Below are 13,680 nucleotides of genomic sequence, written 5' to 3' on the forward strand. Positions count from 1 at the left end.
CCAGCCAGGTCACATAGGAAATTAATCTAAGTCCCCTTAATGAGATGCATATTCACCAGTAGAACCATTGGAATGACATCATTTTCTGTTGGCACCAATCGTGGCATTGGTACCAATGGACCATCGGTTTGACGAATCGTATCCGTTTGTGTATGTTGGAAATGTGTGATTAAACACGTCGGTGATATTTACGGGGACTCAGATTCACCTGTTTATAGGATAACAGGATAAATCCTTCTTTTTCGATTTACATAATTTTTAAACGGTTAATCCAGCCACCCTTTATTAGCTTACAGGAATTGACAGGATCAAATACTCCCTTTTTCGATTTTTAGAATATTTACAAGACCTTGTAAATATTCCCAAAGGGTTCTATATGGTTAAACCAGCCTCCCACTTCACAAACTTTTTACAGGAAGAAATTAGACCTCTCAGTTTTCGATCTACATAGTCAAATAAGTCCATTCACATTTATTAGTGGCTTTTGGAGGGCCAAGCCAACCCTCATATTTTAATTTACAGAGATTTACCGGATACAATCAATGCTCATTTTCGATTAACGGAGTTTTTACATGTTCTACAGGCCAGAGTCAAACTACTACGTATACCCTTTTACCCTTAACGAGGCTTTACAGGGTCGTATTATATTTAGTTTCAGTCCCTATTTCTAGATTTACGGGCTGTTTACAATGTCGAAGTAATCTCGTTTTACAAGTTATTTATAGCGTTGAGATGCAATACTTATACGCTATTCGGATGACAGGATGTTGGCCTCGATGCCTGCACGTTTTTTTCACGTTATTTGTACCATCTACCACAATTTCACAGTACTTCCTAACAGATTAACCAACTACATTTTCTCTGTAATATTTCATTTGTTCAGTGATTTTAGTTGATTCATATGATATTTACAAGTAATGATGTTATAATCGAAGTTCAGTTATACTGATCTGCACGTAGCTAATAAGTACACAGCCATCTAGTAAAATGGCTGGCCAGCCGATAAATTACAGTCTGTAGTTCTATTTTGAGACGAACGATTAAAAGAATCTTTTCCAACAGAAAATTCTCCTTGCACGTAACCTAATAAAAACACCGAGAAACGAATTGAGTTACGTAGAAGGCGAAGTTGAAGTTGTGAGTCCTGATCATGATACCTCGGACTATTATGAATCCCAAGGAGAAAAGAATTCTAATTCTGAGATGTTACTACCCCAGCAATGTTAATTTATAATAAACGAGATACAGAGGGATTTTACGTATTACATAAACACCAATGAAAGTCCAAACCATTTCACTTTAATGTTTTTTTTAATTTTCCCGCGATTAATTTTTTTTTGGCTGCGAAAGGCACGATTTATCAGGTAGATATATAGCGAAGGTGGATCTTTCACGTGAGACGATTTCATGTTTTCGCGCGGAAGTTCACCTGCATGGTATTTCATTGGTGGTTATAAAATAAATCGTAATTAGCGTCTATTGTCAGTAATACTTTATCCTTCCATGGCAGGTCGAACTCTTCTCGGTTGGGGACAAAACGACAACAAAGCCTTTTTGTAACGCCGGCCATAATTAGGATTGCTAAGTCCATAAATAAATGGATTAACACAAATGGTGATGAAGTTGAGAATTGCTGTGAAATGGTGGAGTGTAGAATCTATTTTCGCTTTACCCGCAGTTGCAAAGATAAAGAAGATTTGGTTTGGGGAATAACATATGAGCAAAATACAGGTCATAATGCCGATCATTCTTGTCATCTTCCCTCGTAGTTTGGCCTTGCTCTCCGCGGAGGCAACTGGGGAGTTGTTTGTCTTCACAATCATATGTATGTACAGTCCAATCATGGAAAGGCATGGAAAGAACAACTTCATGATAATAAGGAACACAGACAGAGACGTGCGGAAGATAGAGCCTGATGAAATACGGTTGAATTTGCAAATGTCATTGGATGATGAACTTGGATCATAGACCACATCAAAAAAGTCTATTCCATTGACCGCTAATGACCAGATCAAACAGAACAAGACGTAACCCATAAGTCTCTTTCCCTTGAAGAATAAGTTATATTTAGAAGGTTTTACAACAGCAACCCATCGCTCTACTGTTAACAGCAATGTAATGTAAATGGAGAAAAACACCAGCAGAAAGAGAAACCATCGGCTCCAGATCACGTGGCAGAAGATCTCTCCAAGAACTGGATTGGTTGGACGAGGAATAAGGTCACCAAGGGCGAAGCCCGGACTCGTGATCAAGAGAATGGCAGTCAGCACATCTGCTATGGCAAGGCAAAGAATGAAAGCGTTGTAGGACTTTTTCAGCATCTTTTTGTCACGAACAAACACTAGAATGGTCAACGTGTTTCCAAGGATTGCTAAAATAGAGATAATACAAATAGCAATCTGGGTTTCGGTAAGTCTGACTTCCATTGCCTGCTTTCTAGGGGTATAGAATATACACTGTGTCTTAGGAACTCTTCACATAGCAAATCCTACTCTTTGAGTCTTTTCAGTGATGTTAGGTTTTTGAGTCAGTCATGAAGGAGCAGTTGTAAGTTTTGCTGATGTTGTTGATCTAGCACCATGAGGAAACCAATACCTAAAGTAACGGATAATAATTCAAATTGTGAACGTTGCGCAGATTATTTATCCTTCGTTAAAACATCATATGTATAAACATAGGAATCACTGATACACGTGTAAAATTCTTCAAACATACTTTATACAAGAGTGTTTGTCGCAGGTAGAGAAAAAAAACTACGAATAAATGAACAGACTCAAACGCACAGATAAATTCCTCAATAGAGCAAGTAGTATACTATGTTGAAAGTTGGTGCCTTCCCTTGCCTTCCGTATGCCTTCCCTTAATTAATAAGCATAAGGATCGAGTTGTTTTACCCTAGAGAAAAAAATGCATTCCTCCATATTAATTAAGTGCCTAGTCAGTGTCTTCCTGCATATTAATTATGTGCCTTCCTCCATGTATAATGAAGTGGATAGGTTTCTGGCCTGTGAACAGGCCTTTGGTCGAGTAGGGTGGGGAGAGGGAAAAGCGAAAAGGCCTGTAGACAAACATTTGGGATCGCCGTTCCACGGTACCCGCTGTGCATCAGATCCTGATGCAAGCTCCTGTTGGCAAGAACACTGACTGTTGACAGGTCTGATTGACATTGGCTTGTCGGTCGGCACGTAGCACGCGATTTGATCATAGAGTGGCAATAACAAAACAGTCCAAAGACTATTACCACGGGGAGGAACCACGCGCTCCGGTCAAAAGACTCAAACTGTCTTTAAAAAAAACATTAAGCTGGAGTTTATAGTTATCGAAGCACAATGCAATTCTCCATAGCTGACAAGTAGCTACACTTCAATCTTATAATTTTGGATCTGTAAATAACTCTCCGTGATAACTTTCAAACAGTCCGCAAAAAAAACTAACGAGCTGGGCCCGGCGTCAGGATACAACATTGCAGAAAAACATTACAGTCACGGACTACAGAAAATCGCGCCAAATTGATTGACCGATGGCGATCTTACTGACAGATGATCGGCAGGATAATTACAAGAAGGCGGAATTAGAGGCCTCAAATGTTTGTCTACAGGCTCTCTCCCACCTTTCCCTTCCCTTTCCTCGCTATTTTTCCCCAAACAGAGAGCCTGTTCAGAGGCTAATAGGTTTACTAATGAGCGTCTCTCTACTTCAATAGAAAGAATAGGCTTGCCTAGACTTGCCCAGGCTCTTTTAACCCTGATTGGTTCATGCAGAATCTATTCTGTCTTCCAAATAAACGCGGGTAGATTTCGAAAGCGCTATCTTTCTTGCAATCGCTTTGCTAAGGAAAAAGTCTTACTATCACCAATATTCTTTAAAACACTGCTCAAAACATGCAAGTCGAATCGAGCGCTTCACCTCTTTTGACGATTTACGAAGTGGAAAAAGTCCAACGTCAATGGGTAGCTAGCCTTATCGGCCATGTGTTCCAACTGACTTATGCGGCTACGGTTGACAAACTCATTCAAGAAGAAAAGCTGAATCGCTGCCACGATTGTGCTATTCAACACCCAAGCCAAAACCAACATTCTTGCCTTAGGATGGATAATGATGACGCATGGATGTATTACCATGATGAAGTGGTGGAAAAAATTGACCTAAATGTTATCTTGAAAACGGCTGAAAGTGTGTGCAGTGCTCTTGGTTTCAAACTTGGCAAAACGCGGGAAGCGTACGTGACCGAGTTACCAAAGTTGCCTTGGACTAGCATCTATCTCACTTCCTTGGAACTCAAAGATTATGGTGCAGACAACGGAAAAGGCGCTGAATTGTTCCCGAAGTTATGCATGTTACCGAGTTCATCTAACGTTAAAAAAATGTTTTTTTTTTTTTTTATAAAAACACTGAATGTTCAACTAAATTGAAATTATTTCACTGTTATCTTATAGCATTGGCACAAAGAGGAAATAATTCCACTTTTCTTCTGTACACTTTATGATACTTCCAGGTACTTAATCCACGTCTTTTTCGCCAGCTTGAGGAGGATATTAAAACTAACAAAACTACTGATACCCATTGCAAGTTACTAACCTTGAACAAAGCGTGATTATAACATTGCTTGCGGGAGCAACGTTTGCGACAATAAACCAACAAGTCAAGCTTTGACAGTGTTTTATTAAACACCTGCAACCAAACCCAAAAATTGAGCTCATATGACTCTGACTGCTGTCAAGAATAAATATGCACGGATATATATATCTCTTTTTTAATTGGTGGACAGAAGTGCCGAGCCGGTGAGGCCACAAGTTTTTCCTTTATTGCTAATATTATTGCGCCAAACTTGCCATGGCTCTCTTTACATATGATCATGGAGATTGCCAAGTCTCCATTGTTTTTTAAGCAAGTCGGTTGCTACAAAATGACAGTGAAGTCCTGCCGACTGATTCCACTTTGACATAAAACTCGACGCAAGAAAGATGGGGGATGTGCGACATCAGCTAGAGCAAAGTGTCATCTTTAATTAATGTATTCCTGATCACAAAATGCAGAGGCGAAAGTTAGCCCCGGAAAATTTTCAGCCTAAAAATATAACGGATTATGAAATTTCTTAAGAATATAAACCCTTTTTCGTACTCCGGTGAAGGGCAATGTGTCAAGCACCAGGAGAACACACATCTTCTAATGTAATGGTTACCGTTTAGACAAACTCTTTTTCATATCGTTGCTTAGATTATCAGGCATCATGAAATAATTTAATGCGACTGGTAAACTTATCGCTCATAACACTGAAAGACAATGTTTCTTCAACATAGCCTAACATAAATGAATTTACACTTCAAAGTCCAAGGTAGCGCGTGAAAACCATCGTTGCAATTTTTACAGCATACTATAGCTTCCCAAAAAATACCAAAGATTAATATATTACACGTTGCGGTATCTCAACGTTAATTAGGGAAAATGTTACTGATTCACATCACGTTTTCCTTTCAGTTACACTTAAAACCAAAATAATGATCAAACTGTTTTTTTTTTACTAATCCTCTCATAAGTTTTATTCCTACTAATAATCCAGGCGGCTTTCTAATTTTTGTAGAGTTGCTTAGTAACCCTAACATTCTGTCGACTCTGCGTTAGGCATCGATTGCACAACTAGAAAAGATAGGCGGAGGATACTTAACAAAACAAATTTGTCAGAAAGGGTGAAAAATGTTGAACAGAAAATACGTCAGGGAACTAAATAATTTATAATCTTACACAATGTTCCTGTATTCAGCTGGTCATGATCATAACTTGTTCCACCCACACTGTTTTAGTAAGTGGACCTGGCTAATAATGACAGTAATAACCATGTTATTACTGGGCGTCGATAAAACCCGGAACATGGAACATCCCGGAACATGAAAAAATTAAAATGAAATATTTGCTAGCAGATAGGATTTTTATGCTCCCTATCACTTCCTTCTTAATATTGTTGTATCGTTATTGTGAAAAGGCAGAACTATTTTCCTTGTTATGTAATAGCAGCATTCACGTTGCAAGTGGCCAGCGGTATCCCATATTGACCACACGTACGCGCGATTCCGAGTGGATCAAGCACACTTGCCTCAAACTCGTGGACAAGTAAGCTGAAGCTTTTCAAGTTGAGCTTTTGACTTTTATTATGGCCCTGTCAGTCCCCAACGTTATTATTTTGGGGCATTCATTCGTTCGTAATTTTAAAGCTGACCTTGCTGCACGTTTTGACCCTCGTGTTGGGGAGGATTTTGGCCTTCACGGTTCGGCAAATGTCCATCTCTATAGGGTCGGTGGTCGAACGGTTAGTTCGCTCCGTTCCTTCGACCTTCCTGTTATTTCTCGTACTGCCCCGGAGGTAGTTATTCTTGAGATTGGCACCGATGACCTTTCCCAGAACGGTCCTGAGGTTGTTGCTTCCGATATCGAGGATTTCGCTTGTTTTTTGCTGAAGGAATTTCGCGTCCGTATTGTGTGCATTTGTCATGTCATCCCACGTGGGCCATCCTGTCAGCGTGGCGGTGCATCCTTTAACACTAAGGTTAAAACGCTGCATGAAGTTTTAGCTACACTTGTTGAATCAATTCCGGGGATTTTTTGTTGGTTTCACAAGGGGCTCACGAACCCTGTCAGGGCAGTTCTTTTACCGGATGGCGTTCACTTAAATACTTTGGGTCAATATCTCCTTTATCGTAGCTATAGGGGAGCTATCCTTAAAGCATTGTCTCTGCTTCATAATCCTCCCATGCCATAGATGCCCCTTTCGCCAGGTTCTTTCTGTTGTTTCCATTAGTTTATTTACCAGCTTCGTTGACCATTTGTTTCCAAGGACCTAGCTCCCTGATTTTATTTTAGGAGCCTTAAATCCTCTTGATTATTTTATTACAAGGGCTTAGATCCCTGATTTTATTTTTGCGGCCTGAATCCTCTTGACTATTTTATTACACGGGCTTTGGTCCCTGATTTTATTTTTGGAGGCTTAAATCCTCTTGTTTAATTTATTGCAAGGGCTTTAATCCCTGATTTTATTTTCGAGGCTTCGATCCTCTTGATTATTTTCTTAAAAGGGCTTTGGTCCCTGATTTTATTTTTGAGGCTTAAATCCCCTTGTTTATTTTATTGCAGGGGCTTTAATCCCTGATTTTAATTTTGAGGCTTAAATCCTCTTTATTATTTTATTACAAGGGCTTTAATCCCTGATTTTATTTTTGAGGCTGGAATCGTCTTGTTTATTTTATTGCAAGGGCTTAAATCCCTGATTTTAATTTTGAGGCTTAAATCCTCTTGTTTATTTTATTGCAAGGGCTTAAATCCCTGATTTTCTTTTTGATGCTTAAATCCTCTTGAATATTTTATTGCAAGGGCTTAAATCCCAGATTTTAATTTTGAGGCTTAAATCCTCTTGTTTATTTTATTACAAGGGCTTAAATCCCTGATTTTATTTTTGAGGCTTAAATCCTCTTGATTATTTTATTGCAAGGGCTGAAATCCCTGATTTTAATTTTGAGGCTTAAATCCTCCTGTTTATTTTATTACAAGGGCTTAAATCCCTGATGTTCTTTTTGAGGCTTAAATCCTCTTGATTATTTTATTACAAGGGCTTAAATCCCTGATTCTATTTTGAGGCTTAAACCCTCTCGATTATTTTAGTACAAGGGCTTAAATCCCTGTTTTAATTTTGAGGCTTAAATCCTCTTATTATTTTATTTTGCGACTTAAACCATCCTGATTATTTTCGTACAAGGGCTTTGATCCCTGATTTTATTTTTGAGGCCTAAATCCTCTTATTATTTTCTTACAACGACTTTACTCCCTAATTTATTCTAGAGCCTTCAGTCCTTTTGATTATTCTATTATGGGGGCTTAACTCCCTGGGATAGGATACGTGCTGCCATTTCTCTTTCTTTTTGTAGGATGCCGCCTCGACGTTCTAATCGTGTGACAAAGGCTTCCCTTCCTGAACGTGCTGTATTAACCCCTCCCGTTGCAAAGAGAAAAAAGTCTTCTCAGAAGGCGCCACCAAAAAGGAGGAAATCAAATCAACCTGATGACCACCATGGGGTACCAAACCAACAGGCGGCCAGTTCTACCGCACCTATATTGTCCCCAGACCAATTTGAAATCCTGGTCTCAAGAGTTAGCCTCGAGGTAAAAAAGGCCATCGTTACCCAGCCTTCATCCTCAGAGACAAGAGCTACACCAACAGTTGTGTCAGAACCTCCCTCACAACCCTTGCCTGTTGCTACCTCTGGTGAACAGCTTGATGAAAGTGTCATTGAGGAACCAATTGTACCATCTACTGGTGATACTTCGGCTAGACAGCTTGTAGATACTGCGATTGGTGCACTGCATAGCTCGATGCAAGGTGAGCATCGTAAACCTAGCCAAACGTTTCATTCAGTTGGTCTTAGTCTTGACTCGAGCATTCCTGAAAAAGTTAAGACTAAGATCTTCAATAATGAATATATTGATTTTGGTGTTCTGATAAGCAACCATTTGGCTGGGGAAGATAAATACCAGATAAGTATTGTTAATGGACGGAGTGGCCAACCCTCTCTCTTTTTCGAGCCCTCTAATAAACCTAAGCGCATTGTAAACATTGAGGGTTGGATGTCTGCTTTCCGCATTTTTGTGACGGTGTATACCCGTAAATATCCTGCTGATGCACCAGCACTAATGAAGTATGGTGACGTAATTCAGGATTTGGCTTCACAGTCACACAATTGGAAATTCTATGACGAGAACTTCCGTTTTATGAGACAGAGTCAGCCCGAGGCTTATCCTTGGGGAAAAGTTCACTGGGAGTTGTGGCTTCGCTCTCAGGTGACCCCTCACTCCTCTCAATCCACGCCAGCCACCAGCCAGTCACACGGGTGAGTTTAGGATGATCCACCACCTGTCCTTCCCTAGTGGTTCTTCAGTAAACGATGGCATCCTATCTGCAAATACATCAGTTCAGTATGCCACCATTGCAGATGCAATCAGCCTGATAAAACAATGTGGCAAAGGGTGTTTTTTAGCAAAAACTGACATCAAAGATGCCTTCCGCATCATTCCAATTCAACCATCGGACTACCCCTTATTGGGCATGAAGTGGAATGGACTTTACTACTATGCCCGCTACATGCCCATGGGCTGTTCCAGCTCATGCAAGACGTTTGAAACATTCAGTTTGGCTCTCGAGTGGTTAGCTAAAACAAAGCTCCCGATCTCTTCTATTCTTCACTTATTAGATGACTTCTTGATTGTTGCACCCACCGCAGAGCTTTGTAACAAACAATTACAACTCTTTTTGGATGTCTGTCAGTATCTGGGCGTCCCTATGGCGCCGGAAAAGACTGTTGGCCCTTTGCCTATTCTTTCTTTTGCAGGAATTGAACTTGATACGCAGTTGCAATTAGCTCGTTTACCTAAAGACAAGTTAGATAAATGTACTGACTTAATCTTCAATTTCCTCTGGCGTAAGAAGGTTACCTTGGTGGAGCTGCAGTCTATGATAGGACTGTTGAACTTTGCGTGTTCTGTAATTATTCCTGGGAGAGCCTTTCTCCGGCGACTTATTGACCTTACCATAGGTGTTAAGGCAGCTCACCACCAAATTCGTCTCACTTCTCAAGTAAAGGAGGATTTGCGTGTCTGGTTAGAATTTTTAAACAATTTCAATGGTAAATCATTTTTTCTGGATGACGAGTGGTTGAATTCTCATAAGTTACATTTGTACACTGATGCAGCGGGCTCGCTGGGTTTTGGGGCAATTTTTGGCAACCACTGGTGCTTTGGTCAGTGGCCCTCCAAATGGCAAGGACGCAACATTGCCTTCCTGGAATTCTACCCTATTGTTCTAAGCTTGTACCTATGGGGTGAAGAGATGCACAACAACTGTATTTTGTTTTTCACCGATAATGATGCCCTAGTGCACGTTATTAACAAGCAGTCTTGCAAGGACAAACTGCTTATGTTCTGTGTCCGAAAATTAGTGGCTATTTGCCTTAAGCACAACATACTTTTTCGTGCTAAACATATACCTGGTGTTTTTAACACTTTAGCCGACAGTTTGTCTCGTTTGCAGGTTCACACTTTCAGGAAGCTTGCTCCAGCACAGATGGATCTACAGCCGACTGCAATTCCCCTTCATCTCCAGCCTCATAGCTGGCAGGTATAATTGGAGATCTGCTTCAATCCAGTCTACAGCCCTCTTCACTGCCCACGTACAAAAGGGCGTGGTCGCTATTTTACCAGTTTCACGGCTCCATTTTCCCCAATACTTCTTCTTCTTTCCCTGTTTCACCCTCTATTTTAGCTCTATTCATTGCATATTTATATGATAAACATTATGCCTTTTCTACTGTCAATACTTATGTGTCGGCTATAGGTTATTCGCATAAGCTCGCAGGGGCTGAAGACCCGACAAAGGTCTTCTTTATTTTACAGATGCTTAAAGGGTACAACAAGAAAGGTTTCCGGCTCGATAGCAGACTCCCTATCACGTTACCTATTCTTGAGCTTATCATGTCTTCCGCATTCCGAACCACGCTTTCACGTTATGAAGCATACCTTTTTCGGGCAATGTGTGCTATTGCTTTTTTTGCCTTTTTGAGGGTTGGTGAGATGACTGTTATTGGGAAACAGTCTTCTAATGCCCCCTTACAATTCCACCAAGTAACAAAGCTTCGAGATAATTCCTTTTATGTTAAGGCAATCAGAATTACCTTTGGGGATTACAAACATCATTATCAGGAGCGACCTTTCTCTGTCGTTGTGCATAGACAGTCCAATGGGGTCTGTCCAGTTTCATGCCTTCTAGAATACCTTGAGCAATGTAACTGTGCTGGGGGCCCCCTTTTTAGGCTTCACACTGGTGAACCTGTCCCTAGAAGTGCGTTTTCACGTTTTCTTTCATCTGCTATCAAGGAATGCGGTCTAGACCCTGCCTTCTATAAAGGGCATAGCTTTCGGATTGGAGCTGCTTCCCATGCAGCAGCGTTAGGATATATTGATGCTCAAATTAGGCTACTTGGCCGCTGGAAATCGAATGCCTTCCATAAGTACATACGCATTAACAGTTTCTTAGCCTAACAATGTGATCTGATATATGTGTACCCTCGAGGGTTTAGTTTGTTACTTGCAGTCAAGTGACACTCTCTAACAAGGGCAGGAGTGTCTTAGGTTTAGCTGTTATTTTATTATTTTGATCACACTCTCTAGCAAGGGCAGGAGTGTTATTCATACCTCTGTGATAGTATTTGCTTAGTTAGACCATATCTGCAGTCTCCAGCAAGGGCAGGAGTGTTATTCCAAGCTTTGAGTTATTATTTGTTTATTACTACCTTATCTGTACTCTCTAGCAAGGGCAGGAGTGTTATTCAGATCTTTAAGATCTTATGCAATTATTTTGAGCATACATACACTCTCTAGCAAGGACCGGAGTGTTTGTTATATCTTTGAGTATATTTCTTTGTTTATTTAGACCATGTCAGTTTAGTTTGTTACTTGAAGTCAAGTGACACTCTCTAACAAGGGCAGGAGTGTCTTAGGTTTAGCTGTTATTTTATTATTCTGACCACACTCTCTAGCAAGGGCAGGAGTGTTATTCATACCTCTGTGATAGTATTTGCTTGGTTAGACCATATCTGCAGTCTCCTGCAAGGGCAGGAGTGTTATTCCGAGCTTTGAGTTATTATTTGTTTCTTATTACCCTATCTGCACTCTCTAGCAAGGGCAGGAGTGTTATTCAGATCTTTAAGATATTATGCGATTATTTTGAGCATACATACGCTCTCTAGCAAGGGCAGGAGTGTTTGTTATATCTTTGAGTATTCTTTGTTTATTTAGACCATATTCGCACTCTCTAGCAAGGGCTGGAGTGCTATTCGGATCTTTGAGACATTATTTGATTACGTAGAGCATATATACACTCTCTAGCAAGGGCAGGAGTGTTATCCAGATCTTTGTGATACTATTTGATTCTTTCGAGCATATATACACTCTCTATCAAGGGTAGGAGTGTTTGTTATATCTTTAGGTATTGTTTGTTTATTTAGACCTTAGTGTTGGTATTGCATTTAATTTTGTTCCTGGCCTTTGTACTGCTTTTGCCTTGGGTGGGGCTGTATCTGGTTCCCCCTAGATGCATTTGGCGTTTGTTGTGGCCCTCACCTTTACTGGGCCAAAGTTTCAACAAATTTGTAACATTCTTAACAATTTTATGTTTTGGGAAATTGTCATTTTGATTGAACTTATTTCCTTAATAAACTGGCTTTGGGTTTTTACCCATAGTCCTTTATGTTCAATCTTGGTTTGTTATCTGCTTATCTATCCAGCCCAGCAAACAGAGCTCAGGCAAAGCAGTTATATCGGCCTTTAAACACTCTAAGGAAGTTACAGGAAGAGCATAAATATTTTTTATGAAAAAATAATAAATTAATTAATAAAAATATTAATAAAAATGATAATAATAATAAATAATAATAATAATAATAAAAAGAACAATAGATAGAAAACAATTTTTGCAAAAATTTATAATAACGAAATAAATAACATAACATAACAACATAAAAACGCAAAATAAAGAAACAAAGAAAGAAAAAGAAACTGGTATCATCTCCGAGTTTGAGAAAACAATATTTTGTCGCAATGAATTTTTTGGGCGAGTGAGGGTCCATTCAAATGACAGTAATGAGTGAAGGCTCGCTTCTAAATTCAAACTTTATTAAAATGGGTCGCGAGGAGGGAGTTTTCAAGCTTTCCTCAAACAGCCAAGAGGTTGACATGAAGAGGTTGACCTTTTCGCTGATCGTAATAAGTCAGGTACCGCTGCAACACTTGATTGTAAAGCCTAGCTTTTTGTTCATCATCAAGTTCTATACTGGATAAAATATCAGTCATTTCACTATCCAAGTTTCTCAGAGTTTGTGTGACGGGTGGGGTTAAAATCTTCTGGCGTTGCTGTAATCTTTCCAAGGTGTTCTCGGGCACGAGAACCATACGCTTTGTGTGATTCATTTTAGGTAAGAGTCTAACTTAACACACGGAGAACCGGAGGTAGCAAAACACTTAAAAAATTTCCTCCGTGTTGTACCAACAATTTCTTTTTCTTATCAAGCGGTGTACTTTTTTCTGCTAAAGCGATCAGAGATTTCTTGTGAGGTAAAAGTTTTTTCTTGGCTGGCTTACTGACAGGCACTGTTCCTTTAAGCACGTTTAAAACACACATTACAAATGGTTCTTACTAAAGCGTCGTCTGCCACCTTCAAAATGGCTTTACGCTGGGCTGGGGTACACTTGACAAGCAGCTTCAGAAAATCGTGGTTCTTTCTCAGTCGCTGTGCCATCCTCAACTGAAGAAATTTGATGTGGTTCACTCTTTTTATACTTTTCGGACGTAAGCGTACTGAGTCTCCCCGGGGAAAATATTCGTACGCAGTCGGAAGTCGGTAGGTGTTTCCGGTTTAAGATCGCAAAATAAATATCCATAGAGCCTTTTTGTTGCATCCTCAAACGCTTCTTGCATGTATTTGACATGACCGGGAAACATTTGTCTTGCTAAATGATTGACTTGACTGCTATCACGCGGGCTTTTGAACACCACTAAGTAATGAGAATTCAAACTCATATCTCTCAGTTCTTTTCCACGATGAAAAATGTTTTGGAGAATAAAGATCACGCTGTCATTGCGATGGT

The 13,680-nt window shown here is 39.9% G+C and overlaps 2 protein-coding genes across 2 annotated transcripts; one reads left to right on the plus strand and one right to left on the minus strand.

Annotated features, from left to right (window-relative positions):
• Positions 1 to 1,493: 1,493 nt before the first annotated feature.
• LOC140930531 (melatonin receptor type 1C-like) lies at positions 1,494 to 2,426 on the minus strand. The gene has a single exon (XM_073380257.1). It carries the CDS (start codon positions 2,424 to 2,426, stop codon positions 1,494 to 1,496), a length of 933 nt encoding a protein of 310 aa, XP_073236358.1.
• Positions 2,427 to 9,165: 6,739 nt separating this feature from the next.
• On the plus strand, positions 9,166 to 10,509 carry LOC140938946 (uncharacterized). The gene has a single exon (XM_073388481.1). It carries the CDS (start codon positions 9,323 to 9,325, stop codon positions 10,160 to 10,162), a length of 840 nt encoding a protein of 279 aa, XP_073244582.1. The 5' UTR covers positions 9,166 to 9,322; the 3' UTR covers positions 10,163 to 10,509.
• The last annotated feature ends 3,171 nt before the right edge of the window (positions 10,510 to 13,680 follow it).

This window comes from Porites lutea, chromosome 1 (assembly GCF_958299795.1).
Source record: "Porites lutea chromosome 1, jaPorLute2.1, whole genome shotgun sequence".
NCBI lineage: Eukaryota > Metazoa > Cnidaria > Anthozoa > Scleractinia > Poritidae > Porites > Porites lutea.